The sequence below is a fragment of the Protomyctophum bolini genome, assembly GCF_963924005.1.
Source record: "Protomyctophum bolini genome assembly, chromosome: 15".
Lineage (NCBI taxonomy): Eukaryota > Metazoa > Chordata > Actinopteri > Myctophiformes > Myctophidae > Protomyctophum > Protomyctophum bolini.
This window is the reverse complement of record NC_137876.1, coordinates 38,639,079-38,658,535: the sequence shown is the minus strand read 5'-3', so window position 1 is coordinate 38,658,535 and position 19,457 is coordinate 38,639,079. Positions and strand designations below refer to the sequence as shown.

General features: G+C 42.0%; 1 protein-coding gene across 1 annotated transcript in view; it reads left to right on the top strand.

The window, feature by feature from the left end:
- rps6ka1 (ribosomal protein S6 kinase a, polypeptide 1) overlaps positions 1–19,457 on the top strand; it is a 67,290-nt gene that overhangs the window by 8,717 nt on the left and 39,116 nt on the right. Inside the window, exon 2 of the mRNA XM_080783926.1 lies at positions 2,861–2,905. Coding sequence (XP_080640052.1) covers positions 2,861–2,905 — 45 coding nt within the window. The remainder of the gene's footprint in view (positions 1–2,860; positions 2,906–19,457) is intronic.

The window sequence follows — 19,457 nt, the reverse complement described above, 5'->3', positions numbered from 1 at the left end:
CTTCCAGCTTCCACCCAGGCTACACTATATTGTATTTACTAGTCCTTACCCGTTCGAAGATAGATCATAACCTATTATTGATACATGCATTTTAGATCGTTGAGTGAGAGAGAGATAGGCTCGCCTCGTTCTCAAGAGATCGTGCATTAGTAATCATAACCCGACAATGTTGTGCGAAGGGTGTGGAGGCATGCCGAGTGCCATCGCGTTTAGATATGGATCCATAAGCAAGCAGCATTGGATTGGTACTGTGAAGGGGGTATTGTGGGCTATTACAAATAGAGTCAATTAGATTCAGATTTAAGCCTCTGCCCGAGAGAAGGCCTTTATGTCTCTTAAACATGGTAGAGCTTATTTTGTCTCTGCCACTACAGTACCTCTCGTTGTGGTTTCCTCTCTCTGTGCTGTGTCTAGAGGACAGTGAGTTTGTCACTGTTTTGCTTATGTTTGTGCAGTATAAAGGAAGGGAGTGCGGCAGAGGAAGTGTGACTTCAGGGTTGTCCCTCTCTTCTTCTATCAAACAAAGCTCACAAAGCTCATAGCGGAAGAGGGGTGGGGGTGAAGGGGCCTTTGTTTTAGCTGTGTGTGCGCGCGCGTGTGTGTGTGTGTGTGTGCAGGGCTCGACAGTGCGACTAGGTACTCGCATTTGCGACTAAAAATATCACTGTGCGAGTTGTAAAATTAAATTTGTAGCACAGGTGCGACTACAGGATTTGACCATTCAATCGTGATAAAGACAAGTCTCTGTCTACAGCAAGTGCACATTCTATAGTCGTGGTTCTATACCTAAATTTATATTTCTGAACGGCGGTGTCGTTCGCCAAAAAGAGAAGAGCTACAAGCTAACAACGTTCTTTTGAAGATCTGTCCCCTTTGCTCCCACCGCCCCTCCCCTCCCTGTGTTGCTGCTCCGTGCTCTTCCCTGTCAGCGGCAGACAGTAAAGAAGTCAGAGCGAACTCAACGGGATAGCATTAGCATGATAGCACAGATTCAGAAGGAATTGCTTGCAAAGTTTGTTTGTAATGTTCAAAGTTTAAACGTATCTTACTTTTAACCAAACGCGGGTGAAACAGCGTGCAGCCGTGCACGCACGCGCGCGCACACACATGGAGTGGACGGATTGATGTTTATCAAAAACAACCCTTGTTTAGCGTTTGCTTACAAAAGCGTGTGCCCAGCTAGCCCCATATGTGCCCTCTCCCTACGCTCATTCTGTACAGAATGAGCGTAGGGAGAGGGCACATATGGGGCTAGTGCCCAGCGTAAATGATAATGCGAATGACCGAACTGGCTGGATTACCGTATTAATATCAGTCAGTCAGTCAGTCAAAGCCAAGGAGAATGTTACAATACTAATTCACCATCGAGCAGCCTCTGCACTGTCTGAATGTCACACTAACATGATAGCAGGATAAAAACGGATAGCCTGTCTATCCATCCATGAGCAACATATTATCTATCTAGCTCTGGTCCATAGCTCTAATGTGTTGCACGTATTAGAGGTATGGAATGGAACAGAGCTACTATTGATCTATCTACAAAGTATTAGCATAAAACAAATTGATTATATATATTATATGAAAACAAACATAACAATGATATGATGAATATCACTATTTTGTGATAATTGCTGAAAAGATAGTGATATAATATTTTGACATATTATTTCCACCCCTACCTCATATCACTTCATTAAAGAAAAATCACACCCATGTTAAGTGAGGGGCGCTCTTGTCATCATACATCAGATATCATCTCATACTGGCCAATCAGAATGCCTGTTGCCTGTGATTGATTAGCTGATTTGCTCGTTTACATATGACATACATTTTCCCTTCAATGTCAATGGCGTTTAATTTATGTCATATTTAGCAGAATTTTGACGAAATTTCTCTGTTGATCGTCAATGGCTCATTTTGAGATGTGTGGGGACAAAGGCTGTATATAGGAGGGGCTAGCGGCCCTTAAAAATACATCATTTTTCATCGTGCTCCTAAAATAATTTGTGTGCTACTAGATTTTTCAACTTAGGCGCACACGTGCTACTTGGAAAAATGCTAAGCGTCGAGCCCTGTGTGTGTGTGTGTGTGTGTGTGTGTGTGTGTGTGTGTGAAATGTCCTTTATCCGCATTGCCTTATATTTTCATTAGCTTTGTGTGAAAGAGGAGTGAGATGTACACATACAGTACTGTGAAGGTTGATTTATACTAAATAGAAAGAAAACATGTACATTTATTTTCAATTCATAAGACTATTGAGTCTCTAATTTTGGGCATGGGACTATTTCTTTCAAAAAAAGGTCCATAAATGTTTGAAAATTGGATTGCCTATTTTTGCTAATTTATTTATTTATTTTAAGCCATTTCGCAATAGGTGTCTGCAGTCCGAGGGAATCTATTTGAGGTCCTTGGTCTAGAAATGTTTGGGGACCTCTGCTGTAAGGACTTGATGTGACTGAAAGCTTGTGCTCTTGCTCTGTGTCAGACATTACATCTACAGTAACCAACAAAATGTTGGTTCTCTTAATTTCTCGAGGAAGCAATCATTTTACGAATAATAATTACCCTTTTTAACAGCACTACAGCACTACCACCAGAGCCAAGAGGGGAAAAAATTTGTCAGCCCTAGATTATTAGGTTTATGGTAGGAGGAAAGTGTTGATAATAAGTGTAGATGTACTGTCTCTATACACACACACACACACACACACACACACACACACACACACACACACACACACACACACACACACACTCAGTGAATAGTCTCGATGTCTTTATTCCCTCTCTCTCTCTCTCTCTCTCTCTCTGTGTCTCTCTTTCATAAACTGACAGTCTCTCTTGTCTGCTGTCTTTACAGAATGGGCAGAGCACAGCCGAGGAGGGAGATACGCCTGCTGTCAAGGTACAGTGACGAGTTTCTCTGGACACACACACACACACACACACACACACACACACACACACACACACACACACATACACACACATACTGTGTGTGTGTGTATATATATATATTGATGTACGATATAATCGGTAGAATATCGAAATCGTCCATAAAAATGCCGTATCGGATCGATCTCAAAATAATCCAGATAGTTTTCACAGATATTGATGACGCAATAATAATGTCAATGGCTCTGTCGCTTTTGTTTTGTGTATCTCTAATGTTTGAAGGCAGCATAATCCGTATAATATCCAGCCAGAATCGGTATCGGCCAATATGACCCTGCAAATAATCAGAGATCGGATATCGGTCATAATTTCATAATCGTGCACTCCTAATATATTACATACATACATACACATACACACAGTACACAGAAGATCCTTTCAAACATTTCTTTGAGCCGCCCTGTACTGTATTATTAAATGAAGGTCAAGTAGCCCGAGAAAGGAGAAAACGTTTCCCAGATGAATCTTCCCTCTGCAGACTGGAGCAACACGAGGTCATCATGTTTACCCAAGTCTGTGCTCTCAGAGGATGAATTATCCAGGCCTTATGTGTTGACGACATGCTGAGGTCATTATGTCAGTCCAGCAGGCGTAGGGGTCAACAGCTGCAGGCAGTGATAATTGAATCAATATATTACACACCTTATTTGGACAATATTAATGGTCTGTTTCTTATACTGATAAGACACCACACACATGGATGGACATACACACATGCATTAGCCTAAATCCTAATAACTGATTGTCATGCTACGTTGCTAGCTTGAAGATCTGTTATTTTTCGTATAAGTATAAATTAGGCCTGAGTCAGCCTTTATTGTAAAGCCCTGAAATGTGATGGTGTGTCTTCAGTGGACTATTATTCTATTAGCCTTGTAGCAGAGTCCCAGGAAATGTTTCTCCTCTCCTCATCTCTGTCAGTCCTCTTTTATCAAGGGTACTGTGGAGAGCTTGGACTAAAGTAAAGTGTATTTTTTTTTGTCAAGGTAGGATCAGCGATCAGCACAACACTGTCTCGGTGTGCTCCTGTCACTCAGTCGTTACTGTATGGTGTTTTTTGGAGAGGACTTTACCCCAATTCTGTTCCGATCATATCAAACATTCCTCGCAAATCATGACAATCATTATTGGAGTACAATGACGTAAATGTTGTCAACTCTTTCAAGCATGAACAGGAAGGTACTGTAGGCAATATTCTGCAGCAGTGCTCTCTCTCTCTCTCTCTCTCTCTCTCTCTGTGTGCGTGTGCGTTACTTGTAGGAATACTATAGTAAGTATGTATTACTATGAATTGTATTAAGGGGCTAGAGTTGAATACACTACTATCTAACTAGCTTCATACATAATATATGTCACTGTACATTGAAGGATCTTGATGTCATTGGGGTTTAGGAGAGCCCCCTCGGCCCCTCCCCCTCCAGACCTTGCTGGCTCCATGCAGTCAAGGCATGTCTAGCCAGGCACATTAACGATCAATGTTGAGCTGCAATTTAAATGCTGGGAATCTGATAATGGCTGCCATTGTCTGTTCAGCAATTGGAGTTACCTGGATCTCATACAGTAGACCTGCTCAGAGAGAGAGAGAGAGAGAGAGAGAGAGAGAGCTCCATCAACATGGCCTTCATTTGGCGTTAGAAGGGTCTAATAATAAGCAATAACGGCTTGACTCCCCGGGACCGCCTTTTTCACAGTCCTGGGGTCTCGGACTTAATTTGGCCACTATCTATTTGATGTCAGTCATCTATGAATTATCTACAGTATGATATATACATACACCACATTTTGTTTCAGACCAATCCAGCCCCCTGTTGACTTCCATTATAAAGATTTAAGTTAAATATCAAGAACATATTATGCATTATGTACACACAATATAAAAGAAAAAATAACTTTTGTTGGGGTACTTCCTTGACCTACTGGCAGTGGCAGCATGTACAATAATGTATTTATTTATATTTATTAATTTTGGTACTGAAGAGTCCAGCCAGTGGTTTGCTTGATTACCCCCCCTCCCCATCCAACACGCCTCCTACAGACTCATGCCCTATATGAAAAAAGATATGGTTAAAATGGTACAGTATGAAGATTAGAGCTACTGATGGAAACTATGATACAGTAGTTGTACTGTATATTATGTGTTCCCATGATAATGACACTAATGAGCCATCTAATATCCTCTGACAGCCCTTTCTTTTTTTCCTCTTTCTTCCTCTCACTATTATCACGAGACACTGGTTCCTTTTCTTTCGGTCTAACTCTTTATCTGGCTTTCTGTCTCACCACTCACACTCTGGTGTGAAGCTGGCACATATGAAATAACATTATTTGGAATTGGATTACATAGGCTTGTTTGTTTTCTCTCTCAAAGTAGAACCAAAGAAATGAGCACACTCATTTAAATACAATTTCCCGGCTGCACGGCTGAAGAACACTCACAACATCAAAAGAATACATAGCCAGCCAAGCACTCCATCCGAAGTCCTTCTGATGATTTTTAATTAAGGCACAGGCATACACAGACAGGTGTCCGTGTCAAGACTTCCTGTGCTCACTGTGAGGAAGGCTTGATGCCGAAACATGTCTGTGTATGCCCGGTCCTTGTTTTGTCTCTCCCACACCATCTTGAGCTTAAATGTTACATTATCCAGTTAGCTGATTGACCAGGCTGCCTCAACCCTCCTCTACTCTAATTAACTAATTGCCTCATAGGGGATATTACAGTATCATAGGCTGAATGTGCGGCATCGGCCCAATTTCTGAAGAACTGTGCACAGCATTTGTAATATAAGAATTGGTTCTAATAGAACACTGAATGGGTTAGTGTTAGAATTTGTGAAAGGACAAAATCATTATATCGAACTATATTATCTTTACGATTTCACAGATCATTTCTAGCTCCAATTCCTTCGCGTTGTGACATAATGTTCTCTTTTTGTTGTGCGTTTCCCCTACTCTTTCTTATCTCCCTGCAGTGTAAATCTGATTGAATCTTGTGAATTCAGGTGAGAAAGTGACTATTACCAGCAAATGGATTCTGGTTATGTTTAATGTCAGACTTGAGCAGTCAACGCAGCACATTCTTTCAGAAACCAAGACCAACAGTCTTGTCCAAGGAGATGATATTACATAGCAGTTGAGTCCCTGGAAATAAGCCAGCCTTGCAGTGGTGCTCTGCCAAAAGAAGTACAGAACTGAGTCACATTTATAGCGACAAATCCTATCGACCTAATCCTTGCTCGAGAAGGAAAAAAAATATATATCAAGATATAGGAAATGTGTGTGTGTGTGTGTGTGTGTGTGTGTGTGTGTGTGTGTGTGTGTGGGGGGGGGGGGGGGGGTGTGGTCTGTCACCTTCACAAGCCATTATTTTGGAACGATTAGTAGTGATCAGGTTAAGTATAGGCAGTAACCTGGACATTTAAGTCTTTAAAATATATTTTAAACTCTCACTGGTAATATAACCAGTGAAGGATAGCAAGGATTGGTGTTATGTTGTTGTAAGCCTAAATTAAAAGCATGTTTTATAATATACAGCAGTTTTTTAATGGCATTTCTTAGATTTCTTTTCTATACATTCTATACATTTTTTGAAATATCTTTTATAAAAAATATTTCTTTAAATATTTTAAAAAATAATACGAAAAAAAGGGATATTTACTCGCGGCCCTTTAAAAATGCGTCTGTGGCCTGAAGAATGGATCCCGACCCACTCTTTGAGGAACACTGATCTATAGTCTTTGGATGTTGTGCCTATAGTGCCAAACAACTGACAAGGGCATTGCAATAGTCAAGTCTAGAAGAGATAAAAAGCATGGCTTACCTTTTCTAAGTCCATAGAGGAAAGGAATGACCTGATGTTTAGTAGCTGATGACCTGTCTCAGTTGCGCAAAGCAGGAGTGGTCTGAAATCTGAAATACAGGTTTTAAAAACCAGTGGGAATGCAGTCTGAAGGACATGTGAAAGATTGTGAAAGAGAGTGCATTCCAGGTTTCTCTGAGGTGGGTTTTTGAGCGGTGCCTCCACTCCATTGCGGAGCTATGTCCGTCCGTACTGTATGTCCGTATGTATGTCCAAGCATGGAAAGCTGCAACACCCAAAGTGGCCAGTAGAGTACAGCACAGAGTAAAGTGGCACAGAGTACACTACAGTACGAGCCCTGGGCCGTTCCTGGGGCTCTGGATGTTCCGGGGACCCCCACACGGCCCCCCTGGGGACCCCCACATGGTAACTCTGTAATTTCTCGACTGTTTCGGACGCACGGCGGCTTGCCGGGTCCGGCCCGGCACCCTGGGCGCGTTCATGGGGGTGTGGATGTACACTGACTACAATACAGTAGAGTACAGTAACTATTACAATAAATGTATAGTTGCACCGCTCAGTTCACACAGGTGTGATTTGTTTTATTATGTTGGTTAAGGTGCATATGTGGTATGCACCTTAACCCTTTGAACTTGGCTATCCTTTGGAATTCAGTGTAAAGTGCTGCCAAATCTCCACTAATTTGTTAGGAAATTCTTCACATTTCCCTGGGGAAAATTAAACTGGCTGGCTTTGGCTTATAGGCTTTTTCAGATACATAGAATGTAGATTTAGAATAAAATGGTTTATTAGTTATTGCAGTTATTTGCAGCTTTCACGATCTGGTGTTTTTAATGAATCATGATATACAAATACTACTGACTGGCTACTATTTACTAAGTGTGGTACCAATCACAGAATTTACAGTTTTCTTTTTAAATATTCTGGGATGTACTGTAAGACTTGTTTCTTTACACTAAAGTGTGACAGTTAAATCTTTTAGAGAAGCAAGGGAGACGGTTGATCTTGTTTACATTTTCCCTCTGCCTCTCTGCATGTTCTCTTTCCTTAATTCTTCATTCAACCATGGCAGAGTAGAAGGTTTCAGCTTTTTATATAGGACTGGAGAGCTGTTAAAGCTCTCAAAAATACTGACAAGCTCCTCTACAGTGAGGCCATGTTGTTCAATGCTATTGAATGCTAAAAAGTGTTAAAGGGACACTTTACAACACTTTCCTGGGGGTCTTTATGTGTGTAATATGTGGTTTTAGATCTTTTAGATTTTAGCAATGAGCCCAGTGTCTCTGATGTCATGGACACTGGGCTCACTTCTTTCCTGGACTACAATTCCCATAATGCTTTGGTGCACTGGTCCTCCTTGTGGATAGGGGGAGGGCTGTCTTACTGAGACATAGTAGTCCAGGAAGTACTGCTAAAATCTAAAATATCTAAAACCACATATTACACACAAAGACCCCTAGGAAAGTGTTGTAAATCTTCTAAACGTCATTAACATATATTTTATTGCATAAAGGGTGAAGTGTCCCTTTAAGTTTAAGGCATAAGCTTGACGGAAGCCCAGGACAGACTACATTTAGGGGCAGAACTGTGGTGGGTTTATGGTCAGCAAAGAGGAGTGGAATTTCTACTTCTACTCTTACTTAATAAAACTAATAATACTCTGAAAGGTGGAGAAACAGTGAAGCGATACTGGAGAACAATTCAAATGATTTCTATTACTGCAAGGCCACCTCTTCAGCCTGGCTTCTTTGGCTGGTGGAAACATTTATTTTCTGTAGGGATTACTCGGTGACAGGAGCCCATTCATCTGTATTAATCCAGGGCTGTGATGATACAAAAGTAAATATTGTTGGTCATGATCAAATCCTGGCAGATGAGACTCATTGGCAAGAGATCTTAACTTTAGTAAATCGAAATGAGCTGATTCAACAGCAGGGACTGAAATAGTGGTTTTAACTGTGATGGACTGAGTTTGTGTTCTAGCACACTGCCTTTCAGTGATCCTGACGAATGAATGGAATGAATTACTGGGAGAAATGAAACCAGCACCAGTGGGACCTGCACTGTCTGTGGAATGAATGAATTACTGGGAGAAATAAAAGCGGCACCAGTGGGACGGTCTGGGACCTGCACTGTCTGTCTGGGACAGAGCTATGAAATATAGAGCATAGACACTGGGCAGGGTCTTACTGGGGAAACCATCAATTAATGCTAAAAACGGTAAAGTATGTGCTTTTGGTACTGTAGGTTATGTCATTTTACAGTACACAACTTGCTAACGATTCCAAATGTAAATGGAGGCTGTTCTTGCATGTTTTTTTATGTTTTTTAATTTTAGAGCTCTGAATTCTATTTTAAAACATCAAACCCCATTCTCGACTGTGGTGGCCAGGTGCCTTGTGCCACCAGGTATGTATCTTGTTCCTTAGTGTATCTATGTGTTGGTGGAGTGTGTTGTCGTCGTTGCCCCCCCCCCCCCACCGTCTAGCCAAAGGGCAGAGAGACAGGCATAACGCCTCTTCCATTAATGTCAATTGGAGTTTTTAAAGGCTAATGTAGATGTTGGCCTTTTACTGGGTATACTGTAGGCACTGGGCAAGGGGCCATTTGTGCTTAACTAGCTGGCTGAGGAGGGCAGGAGTGATTGAGGGAGCAATGATGAGAGAGAAAAGCAAGCAGACTGAGCCAACGGAGTACAGAGAACAGTGAGGGGGAAAAAAAACACTGAACAGGGCTGACAATATAGATCTCTCCCCAGTCAGTCAAGTAAGGACACACACACACACACACAAACACACACACACACACCAGGCCTTCATTACTAAACAAAGACTTGGGAGTCCAAGTGACAGAAAAAGGCAGCACACACTGGTAGCCACAGACAGCTCTGAACATTTGTTGCTGTGTGTACTGTGGCTTGAGAGCCGCGTGCCACTAGCTTGTCTGTGCTGTGAAATCCTCAGTATTATAACTCAGAGTTAAATTAACTCTATGGATTTGTATCTCGTCCCGTCATCACTTCATACCTTAGTTTCTGTTGTGGGTTTTCTGATCTCAGAGAGTCTTGATGTTGTGCCTTTCCAGCAGTGATTAAATATTTACCAGCAGGGAAAGTTGTCTATGTATAGGCAGGGAGGTGGCTTGTGAGTTTTTTGACCTCTGGACCATTGTAGACAGATGGGAGTCGCTACTATTCAGGAAATGGGGAAAGTCAAGACGGCTTTGCCACACCGTGTAACCGTAAGCCTCTCTGTGTAAGCATACACAGTAGTCATAGCAACTGAGTGATCATGTGGTTTCACAAGATTGAGCTTCTGCTTGATTTATGTGATACTGTTCAAATGCACATACAGGTGTGTATGCCCGCATGCACGCACACACACACGCGCGTGTGCCACATTCCACAGAGCTGCAAAGCAAGCCACCATGCACCATCAGATACAAGTAAACTCCTCCAGTCCCATGACCCATGCAACCTCTCATCTCTCAGTACATAATCTTAATCCCTGCCTGCCGGTCTAGCCTTGACATGTCATGTTGACATGAATGCCATCTGGTTTTCATAGTATTTGGGTCCAGCGTGTGGCATTTGCACTGTGTTGTTGAGGTGTGTGTGTGTGTGTGTGCTTGCAGCAGTCATCATCAAATTGCGGTCGTAGCATGATGACACGTGAGCACCATAAACCCTGTGACTCTAATAAAAGATGTGGTGTTAAGAGGACCATTGACATTATTATGTATGAGTTTCATGGGTCAGTAATCCCCACCATTAATCGCTTTGCCACCCAGTCATGTTCTACATGTTTGTGTGCATGTGTGTGTGTGCATGTGTGTGTGTGTGTGTGTGTGTGTGTGTGTGTGTGTGTGTGTGTGTGTGTGTTAATTTACGGCTTTGTTTGTATTGTTGGTTAGAGATCACAACTCGCAACCCGTATTGCCGCCTGGTGGATTGTATGTACTGTAGTTGCTAAGTTACTGTCAATGCACACTGAGTGAGTGGGGGAGGGGGGGGGGCAGAAGAAAAGGATGTTGGGTCATAATGGACATGAAAAGCAGAGGATGATAAATCTACCAGTGTCAGTTCATTGAACATAATATAGTGTTATCTACTACTGCATTCATCAAAGGAGAAGATGGTCCAGGCAGGGTTTTGCTAGGCCTTTTTTGTAATACACGTGATATGTTTGCGGTTACATGCGTGTGTGTGCGCGCCACCCTTTAACCTACTGTGGCACTTCTTTACTCCATTTTATCCAGTTTCCTAAAGCATGATTTATACTCCGTCATGCTGGAGTGTCGCTTGCTAAAAAGAACAATAAGGTATCAATAGATCTACAAGCGTTACAATACACAGCATTGTGTGGTGTGGTGTAAGCTTGTACATCTGTTCTTTTTTGTACACAACACTGTCGTACCCCAGAGTATAAAGCAACTAGGATGAGCATGTTTCAGGCTTTCCCCTAATCTCAGCTTGTTCTGTTACTGTTATGTTTAGCGTTTCATGATACCAAAGTCAATTGCCTGCAAATTTGTCTGGGAGGGATATATATATATATATATATATATATATACACACACACACTTTTTTTCCTTTTTTATATATGTTGGTTTTAGTTAGAGCTATTTAATACAGAAAATATATACCATTATATATAAATAATATATACACCATTAAATACATTTGTTTTTAATGAATATGTATTGTAATGGTTGTGTTACTTTATTTAATATCCTAATAATTATTATTATATGATTACCACTGGGAGGAAACCCCGGGGCAGCCCAAGGCGCAGTTAGAGGAAACATCGACTCACTGGCCTTGGAACATCCCGGGATCCCCCAGGAGGAAGTCACTAATGTTGCTCTGGAGAGGGAAGTCTGGAACACTCTGGTGGAGCTGTTGCCCCCGTGACCCGGCTACGGATAAGCAGTTGAAGATGGATGGATGGATGGATGGATACGATACCATACCATACCAGTAATTTATATTTAACGGCCAATTAACATTCTAGTATTTCGGAGTGTCCCGAAAATAGATCTACAAGCGTCACAATGTGTGACCTCTTCTTGTGAGCTTCTCATCTATTTTCAGTGGGCAAACACCATTATACGACAAAGTATACATCATGGTATAGCCACTTTATCTGCATACACTGTGCAAGAGAATTAGCACAGTTGAATGTGTGAAATATGTCTCCCTAGTCCCTAAGGAGTGTCAGTCTGGCGAGTTCAGTCAGTCCTCTCTTTACAGCTCCTGAGGGGACAAAAAAGGGCAATGGAGAAAAGCAGAATAATTCTCCTTGGCCTTCTGTCGTTCATGTCTGCTTCTCTCTTTGCTTCATACTTGGCATTGCCATTCACATTTTCTCTCATGTGAGATTTACATGGCTTCCTTTTTGCTGACTAATGCAACAGCACCCTGTGTTTAACCCAAGACTTGAGGCCGATTCTACAAATTTGACTCTTTTTGATGCAGAGACAGTCATGGCGGCTAACTGTTCAATGAGTTGATAGCACAGGCAGACTCTTCACATACTGTACTAGAGCATGTCTGAATAAGTGTCAGAGCTGAAATCGACATGTACCTGTATATGTAATAAATGCTTAAACATGTAGCTAGGTGTAATGTTGGAGGCCACAGAAGTGAACCTTTCAAGCCTGTTTTCTCAACTCGCTGTTTACTGCAAGACATTACTCTATATTAGCCCCATATCTCCGAAACTGGTGTGTCAAACTGAACAACCTAACCAATATGTCAATTTGAAGCTATTATTCCCTGCTTTCATATGACATGAAACATTGCAAATTGAAAGAAAATCAATGACTTAGCCTCGGTTAGAAACAGTCACAAATGTCTTCCTATCAGTGTGATAGTCATATCAGTGGTACTCAAATGTTTTCATGTCAAGGACCCTCAAAATGTATTTGGCTGCCAACCAAAATATTTTGTTCCAGGGACCCCTAGAGGCTAAAATGTTCGCTTTAAAAATGTTTGCTTTAAAAATATATATATATTTATAGATTGCATAAAAATGTAATAAATAGCAGATCTACTAACAACAATGCTGTCAGCAAAGCTGGCATATCAATGAAGGTGAGAGAGAGAGAGAGAGAGAGAGACTCTCAGAGGAGGAGGTGGCAGTGAGAGGAATGCGGTGAACCGTTACGTTAGTCCATTATCTATTTTATCCCCTTTATTCTGACCTTGACACAACAAGTACTGTAGCCTACTCAAGTAAGCTTAATAAATCCCATTTTGGCGAACTGAAAGAGCTCTGTGCACTAAACACTCAAACACCAACTTTATACACTTGGTGCAGATCTAATAGTAGGCCATCACATCCAATACCGGCCTACCGTGACGTCATCCTAAATATTGTAGACAAGTGCCAAGTGAACCGTCTTCTCTGAAAGACATTAGTTTATCCTTGTTGCACTTTATGTTTGGATTTGGAGCAGTACATGGGTGCGGTTGTAAAAAAGCTCATATTTGTAGGCTAACATTAACCACTTGGCTGCTTCCTGCTTACAACTGGGGATTTCAGAGAACATGTGGGCTCTCTTCCGACCTAAGATTTTAATCGTATACTTTTAAGGGCAGCCATATCTTCCTCATATCCTCCTGACATAGAACGATAGGATTGAGGTAAAAAATTAAAAACTACAATGGTGCCCGATTCTAATTTGTATGTATTGCAATTTGTAAACTATTTGACATATTCTAACTTTACTGTACAGTATATGTCCATTATTTCTCCTGAGCCGAGACGGTTTGATACTGTTGTTTTTGTTCTGGACCGCTCTTCTTCTTCCGTTCCTGTGACGTGCGATAGTGTATGACACACATTCTTGGAGCTCAAAAGTGGCAAATATTTTCCTAGCTGGCTTGATCCGTGTCTTGCAACAGAGTGTGAAATGCAGCCAGAGTAAAGAGTAATGCCAGCATCTGTTTGGCAGCAGCTTCCCCAGTGAGCCGAGGCCTGTATTAACAAGGTTTGGCCACGCCTTGAAGCTCTGCGGCGCGAAGCACTTAACATTCCACTGCAGGGTTAGAGAGAGGACCTGGCTTTCGGACAGTGAGGCAGTGGGAGGCTATCAGAGAGGGACTGCACTGAGAGGTTGGAGGTAATGGAGTGTCAACTCAAAGCTTTGAGATAAACTTAGGGGGGGGTGTGTGTGTGGGGCTGGTCCGGAACCCAGCATCACCAACCACAAGACCACAACATTAATTGTGAAATGGAAACTTTAACATGCTGTGTCTATGTTAATTTCTTGACCTTTGGATATTTGTGCACTGGGAAAATCTGCTTTGTGTACGTGTATGCACATAAAACAGACTTTGACTTAATCAAATCGGTTGTGTTCTAATAAGCAAAATTGCTGAGGGTAGTTATTATAGCACAGTCTGGTGACAATGGCACTGCTCATTGCACATGTGGCACCATCACGCACGCATGCATACCACACACACACACACTGCCAGGCAGTAAGGACAGTGACACGTACTCCTGACTGTGTGTTTTTAAACTAGGCTTCTACTGACAGTATAGTGTGGTGTGGTCCCAACTCGCACTCAATAATAGCCAGCTTCTGATGTATAACAGAGAACCAGACGGGTTTAAATCGGTTCATATTTTCCTGCCTGTTCCTGAGTCGAATCTGTTTGATGCTGTTGTTTTATTATTCTTTCTTTTTCCTGCTTTCCTTCCTTTGACGTGCAAGAGTGTACAGACTTAACTGTTCTTACCTGGTTCAGACGGGTAACTCACATTTGACATGATTGTGTGTGTGTGTGTGTGTGTGTCTTTTTCTCAGGCTGCTTGCATGTTTTCACCGGAGCTGCACACAATGTACTGGCCCCAGTACATCATTACAGGTTGTGAGACCCATGACAAAAGGGAGCTCTCTATTGATTGCACCTCCAACACGCTCTCATGGCATTGATTCCCTTTCCCTATTCACACGTACGTAATAGTGTGTGATGCCACTGTAGCTAAAAGTAATGGCTAATATCATGGCCAGGAGGTCTATGAATCGACAGTTGCTCATAAAAGACACTGAACTACGGGATGACACAAACCTTTTCATACTGCGGCCCCCACTTTGAAAACCTGTTGCATAAATCGGTAGTTCTCAAACTTTTTTGTGCCAAGGACCCCCAAATTGATATACTTGGCCGTGGACCCGCCATTTCAAAATGTTTTGTGCCAGAAGAAGCATGTTTTTTAACTGCTGGGTTATTTTCTTGTAATAATTATTACAAATGTAAAATAGCAGATGTGAGCTTGTAGATCTGCAATTTTTTAATATCCAACATACGAATAGATAGTGGTTAAATTATTGTGATGCTATATTAACTAACTTTTGCCATGGACCCCCTGGAAGAGATTCTCTTCGCAGATTATTATGAAAACCTGTCGGTCGTTCCGTCACGCCACCTATGGTCGTCAGTCCGTCACGCCACCATATATGGCCGGCAGTCCGTCATGCCTCATGACACGCTCCATATATGGCCCTCTCCATATATGAAGATCACGACACTGACCTCATCAAACCCTGTTAGCCATACATGAAGAAGACTGGATCATCACCTAGATCTGTATATATATGGAGCCGGCCAGCAACTCTACATCTGACCTCAAACCCTTAGATCTCCAGGAGCTGACCTGAGGAGTTTGACATTCCAGGTGTTGATCCCCCCCGTCCTTCCTCTTCGATGTCTCCCTTTTAACTGATACCTGACCATTCAAACTCTAGACGGGCCCACCCCAAAGCCACCCTTAGATCTCCAAATATGGAGCTGGCCTGTTCTGACATTCCATATGTTGATCTGACCCCCCCCCCATGCCAAAGTGCCAGCACTCGCCCAGGCAGTCTGCCTGCACCCAGGTGGATGCGTGCACGCGGCCTCTGCTTCTCGCCCTCAGAAGTCAGAACGTCTTACTCCTCATCAGGTTTCTTGCTCGGCGGCCGGGGCGGCGCCATGCGCAGAGCCAATCCGTTTCACCAATCTTCTCCATTTGGGTCGGTCCAGTGCTAGGCGCTCAGCTTCAGTCAGCGACAAGCCCAGTTGGTGTAAGTCCCCGGTGACTGCATCAATCCATCGGGTGCGTTTCCAGCCAGCAGACTTTGGGTCAAAGTGGAGGATAGTGTGAGTTGGGTGTTCAGGGGGGAGTCTTTTGGCATGGCCATACCAGCGCATCCGTCGCTGTGCTGCCAGTTGGGACGCGGGGGGCTGCATTCCCGCAGCATGATGTTGGAGACCCTGTCTTGCCATTTTATCCCCTCTTACGTCTTACTTAATAATTACAGTACTTAGTATATACCAGTGGTATATACTAAGTACTGTAATTATTAAGCCCTTAAGGCATGATTTAGGTGCATGCAGTGCACGTGTGTGTACTTTGCACGGCCTCATGTACAGTATGTACATTACACATACTACCATTTATTTACGTTAGCGACTCATTCAGCTCTCTCCACTTGTTGTCCTTGCCTATTAACTGGACCAGCTGGCCTCTTTGAGCACAAATCATGTAAATAAATGCAACACTATGGTAATTGGCAGCGCTGTCGACGCATTATACAGTAGGAGTAGGTACTGTGTGAGTGAATATTAATGCTCTTGGAGGAGGCTCCCTGGAGAGTATCGGCAGTGTTTTGAAAAAAGGATGGCGCCCTGCAAATGTCAAACGATGGCCAGTTGTATTGGCTAACTGCAGGCTTCTTCATGTAGCACTGCTGGGATATCAATTTCATCATTATAGTGATTGATAGTTGTGGTTAACCCTTTTTTATCAAAACAATCTTCAGGAAAATATAACTATCGTATATGACGCATTGTGACCTTGTAGATCTGCTATTTCTGTAAATCTACCTATTCATTTTCCTCTTGTGGGTCCAGCAATTGATCTGAAGTTGTACATGCCCATTACATCTTTTCCATTTGCAGACACTGACGGACGATATTTTGCACTTTTTCTAATTCCAAGCTGTTTATTAGTGATTTTTTGGAAACTGTGTGGCTGCAGTTTTCGCCGTTAATCCAAAATACGTGCGCATGCTTGGCCAGCATGCCAGGGGTCCTTCGGCTCTGTGGCGTGTGTATCTCGAGAGGAGGCAACATGGAGGCAAGCTTTTGCCGGAAGCTTGCCAAGCTTTTTTGATACAACTTTGTTTACATACCACCTCTGTAAATGGAGCAATAACGTCACGGAAGGTCATTTCGATGATGTCACATGTCTGTGTAGTGTGTAGTATCTCTGCTTGAGTGAACCAGAGACAGAACGTGAGTGCTTAGCCTAAAATGATCTACTAATCAATGAAATGATTACAGTGGAGGCACACTGAAATGATCTACTGATCAATAAGTGATTACAGTTACAGGCTCCACTGATGAAACACATATCAGTCCATCAAGCTGACAGTGTTCATTAAGCTTGAATGCACTTGTCGGGATGGAGACGATATTTCATCTGCGTTTCTCTGCGACTCTGAGACTGAGTCAGTAAGCTGCTTTCTAAATAACGATCTTGGACTGAGTATCCTTTTTTAAATGAGGCTTTGCTTAGATGATATCTGTCAACTGCTAGCCACATCTTGAAACTTGACTGATCCACTTTCTCAACTCAAGATCTTATTTGACTTAATAGTGAGGGAGGTTAGCAAAATAAATATGGACACAGCTGACAAAAGTGCCAAATATTTCCCACATGCTCTCCATCACCATACGTTTCATTTTGGAAGGGGGGGGGGGGGGCACGTTTAATTCAGTATATTAAAGCTGCTATAAGCAATTATGTCAACATTTTATTTTCGACCAAAGACAAAAGCATCTAGGAACATCTTTGAATGCAGATTGTGGCCCCTAGATGTGTCACAGAGACTACGTTTTACTCATTGCTGGCTGTCTGAATAATAATAATAATTAAAAAAAAAACATACCATTGACAACCTACCGGTGTGTGTGTACAGTATATAAGGCAAAAACAAAAAGTCATTATTTAACATACACGCCATAACAAAACAGCCATTGTCATCACAAATGTAATGAGGTCACATTTGGGCACATTTGGGAAAGTGGCTATGGCAGAATTTAGCTCAAGGAGTGTTTTTCGTGCAAAACTAATGCTTGGAATGGATTCAGAATCACGTACGCACGCATTCGCTCGCTGTTGGAGAAATGGAGCCAAGTTTTGAAAGTCACTTATAAATAAAGTGACCTTATTTTGAGAAAAGGGTTGAATAAACCAGGAATATGAAATGCAAATGTGCGTCTGCTTTCGTATATAACCCGAGTGCTTTTTATTTGTCAGAAGTTCAGAAACCATTTGAACGTGCAAACTTTGTATAACTATTTACAAATATTACCTGAATACAAGACAGGAAATGTGGGCCCGTGGGGTCGGTGATTCAGATATGACAGTATTGGATTGGTACAAGGAAGGTTTAATTATATATCAACAGATGTATGACAATTGTTCTCAAACTATTTTCATATGAAGGACCTCAAAACTGATATATGGTTGTCCGTAATTATTGATTCATCTGTCGATTTGTTTTTCATTTTATTAAACTATGAATTTAGACCATAAAATACTGTAAAATATTACAGTACACAATCATGATACTGTAAACACTCACAAGTAATCTGAATCCAAACTGACATCTTGAAATTGCATTGAATTCAAACACATTTTACTGAAGTTATAATACCACATTTTTGTAGTTTTCTGCAGTGTTATTTTATTGATATAATTAAATTAGATTAATTTCATCAATCAATTATTCAATTTAGACTTTCACTCATAATTTATTAGTTTATACTCCTTTCTGCTCTGCGTCTGCATCATTTTTTTTCCCCCAGACTTAATTTGCGTTCATGCATGCACATTGTTAACTAGACTGCGTCCAAACTATGAACAATTTACGGGCCATGACATTACTCATTTGCACACACATTTGTTAATTATATGCCTCCTTGGATGAAAAAAAGTGCCAGATCTGTGATGCAATATGGAAATTAATGTGGGCGACGTAATCCGTGACAAGTGGTGGCGGATGAAATCTGTGACAAGTGGTGGGGGGATGAAATCTGTCGCAAGTGACTAATCTTTGACTATGACACAATGGAAGTGACAAGCAGAGCTCTTGCCTCTGGACTCTGTCATGGACAAGTGGACTTTAAATGACTCCCGCTGCTCTTCTGATGATGACCACAAAAAGAGAACCCTGTTTGGTTTTCAATCTTTGTGCACCCCCCCCAGGAGTTTGTTCATGCCTAGTATGTGGCTAGCTCAAACAAGTCATCATCCCCCAAAATGCACACGCGTATACATGCATACATGCCCATGTACAAAAGGTGAGAGGATTGAGACAAGTTTCAAACCCAGGCCAGCTGCAGGAAGGACTATAGCATGTGCTATGCTCTCTTACCACATCACTAGGTCACCCACAAACATAATTTAATGAGAAAAGGCACTGATGCTTGAAGATGCCCTCTCTCTCTCTCTCTCTCTCTCTCTCTCTCTCTCTCTCTCTCCCTTCCTGTCTGCATACATTATTGTGTTCTCTTCCTCTTCATTCTCCAATCTCTCGATCTCCTCTCCTCACCACTGTTCGTTCCTTGAGCTCTAATTCATCATCATGTCGTGCAGTACAGATAAAACCCGGGCTATTTAAC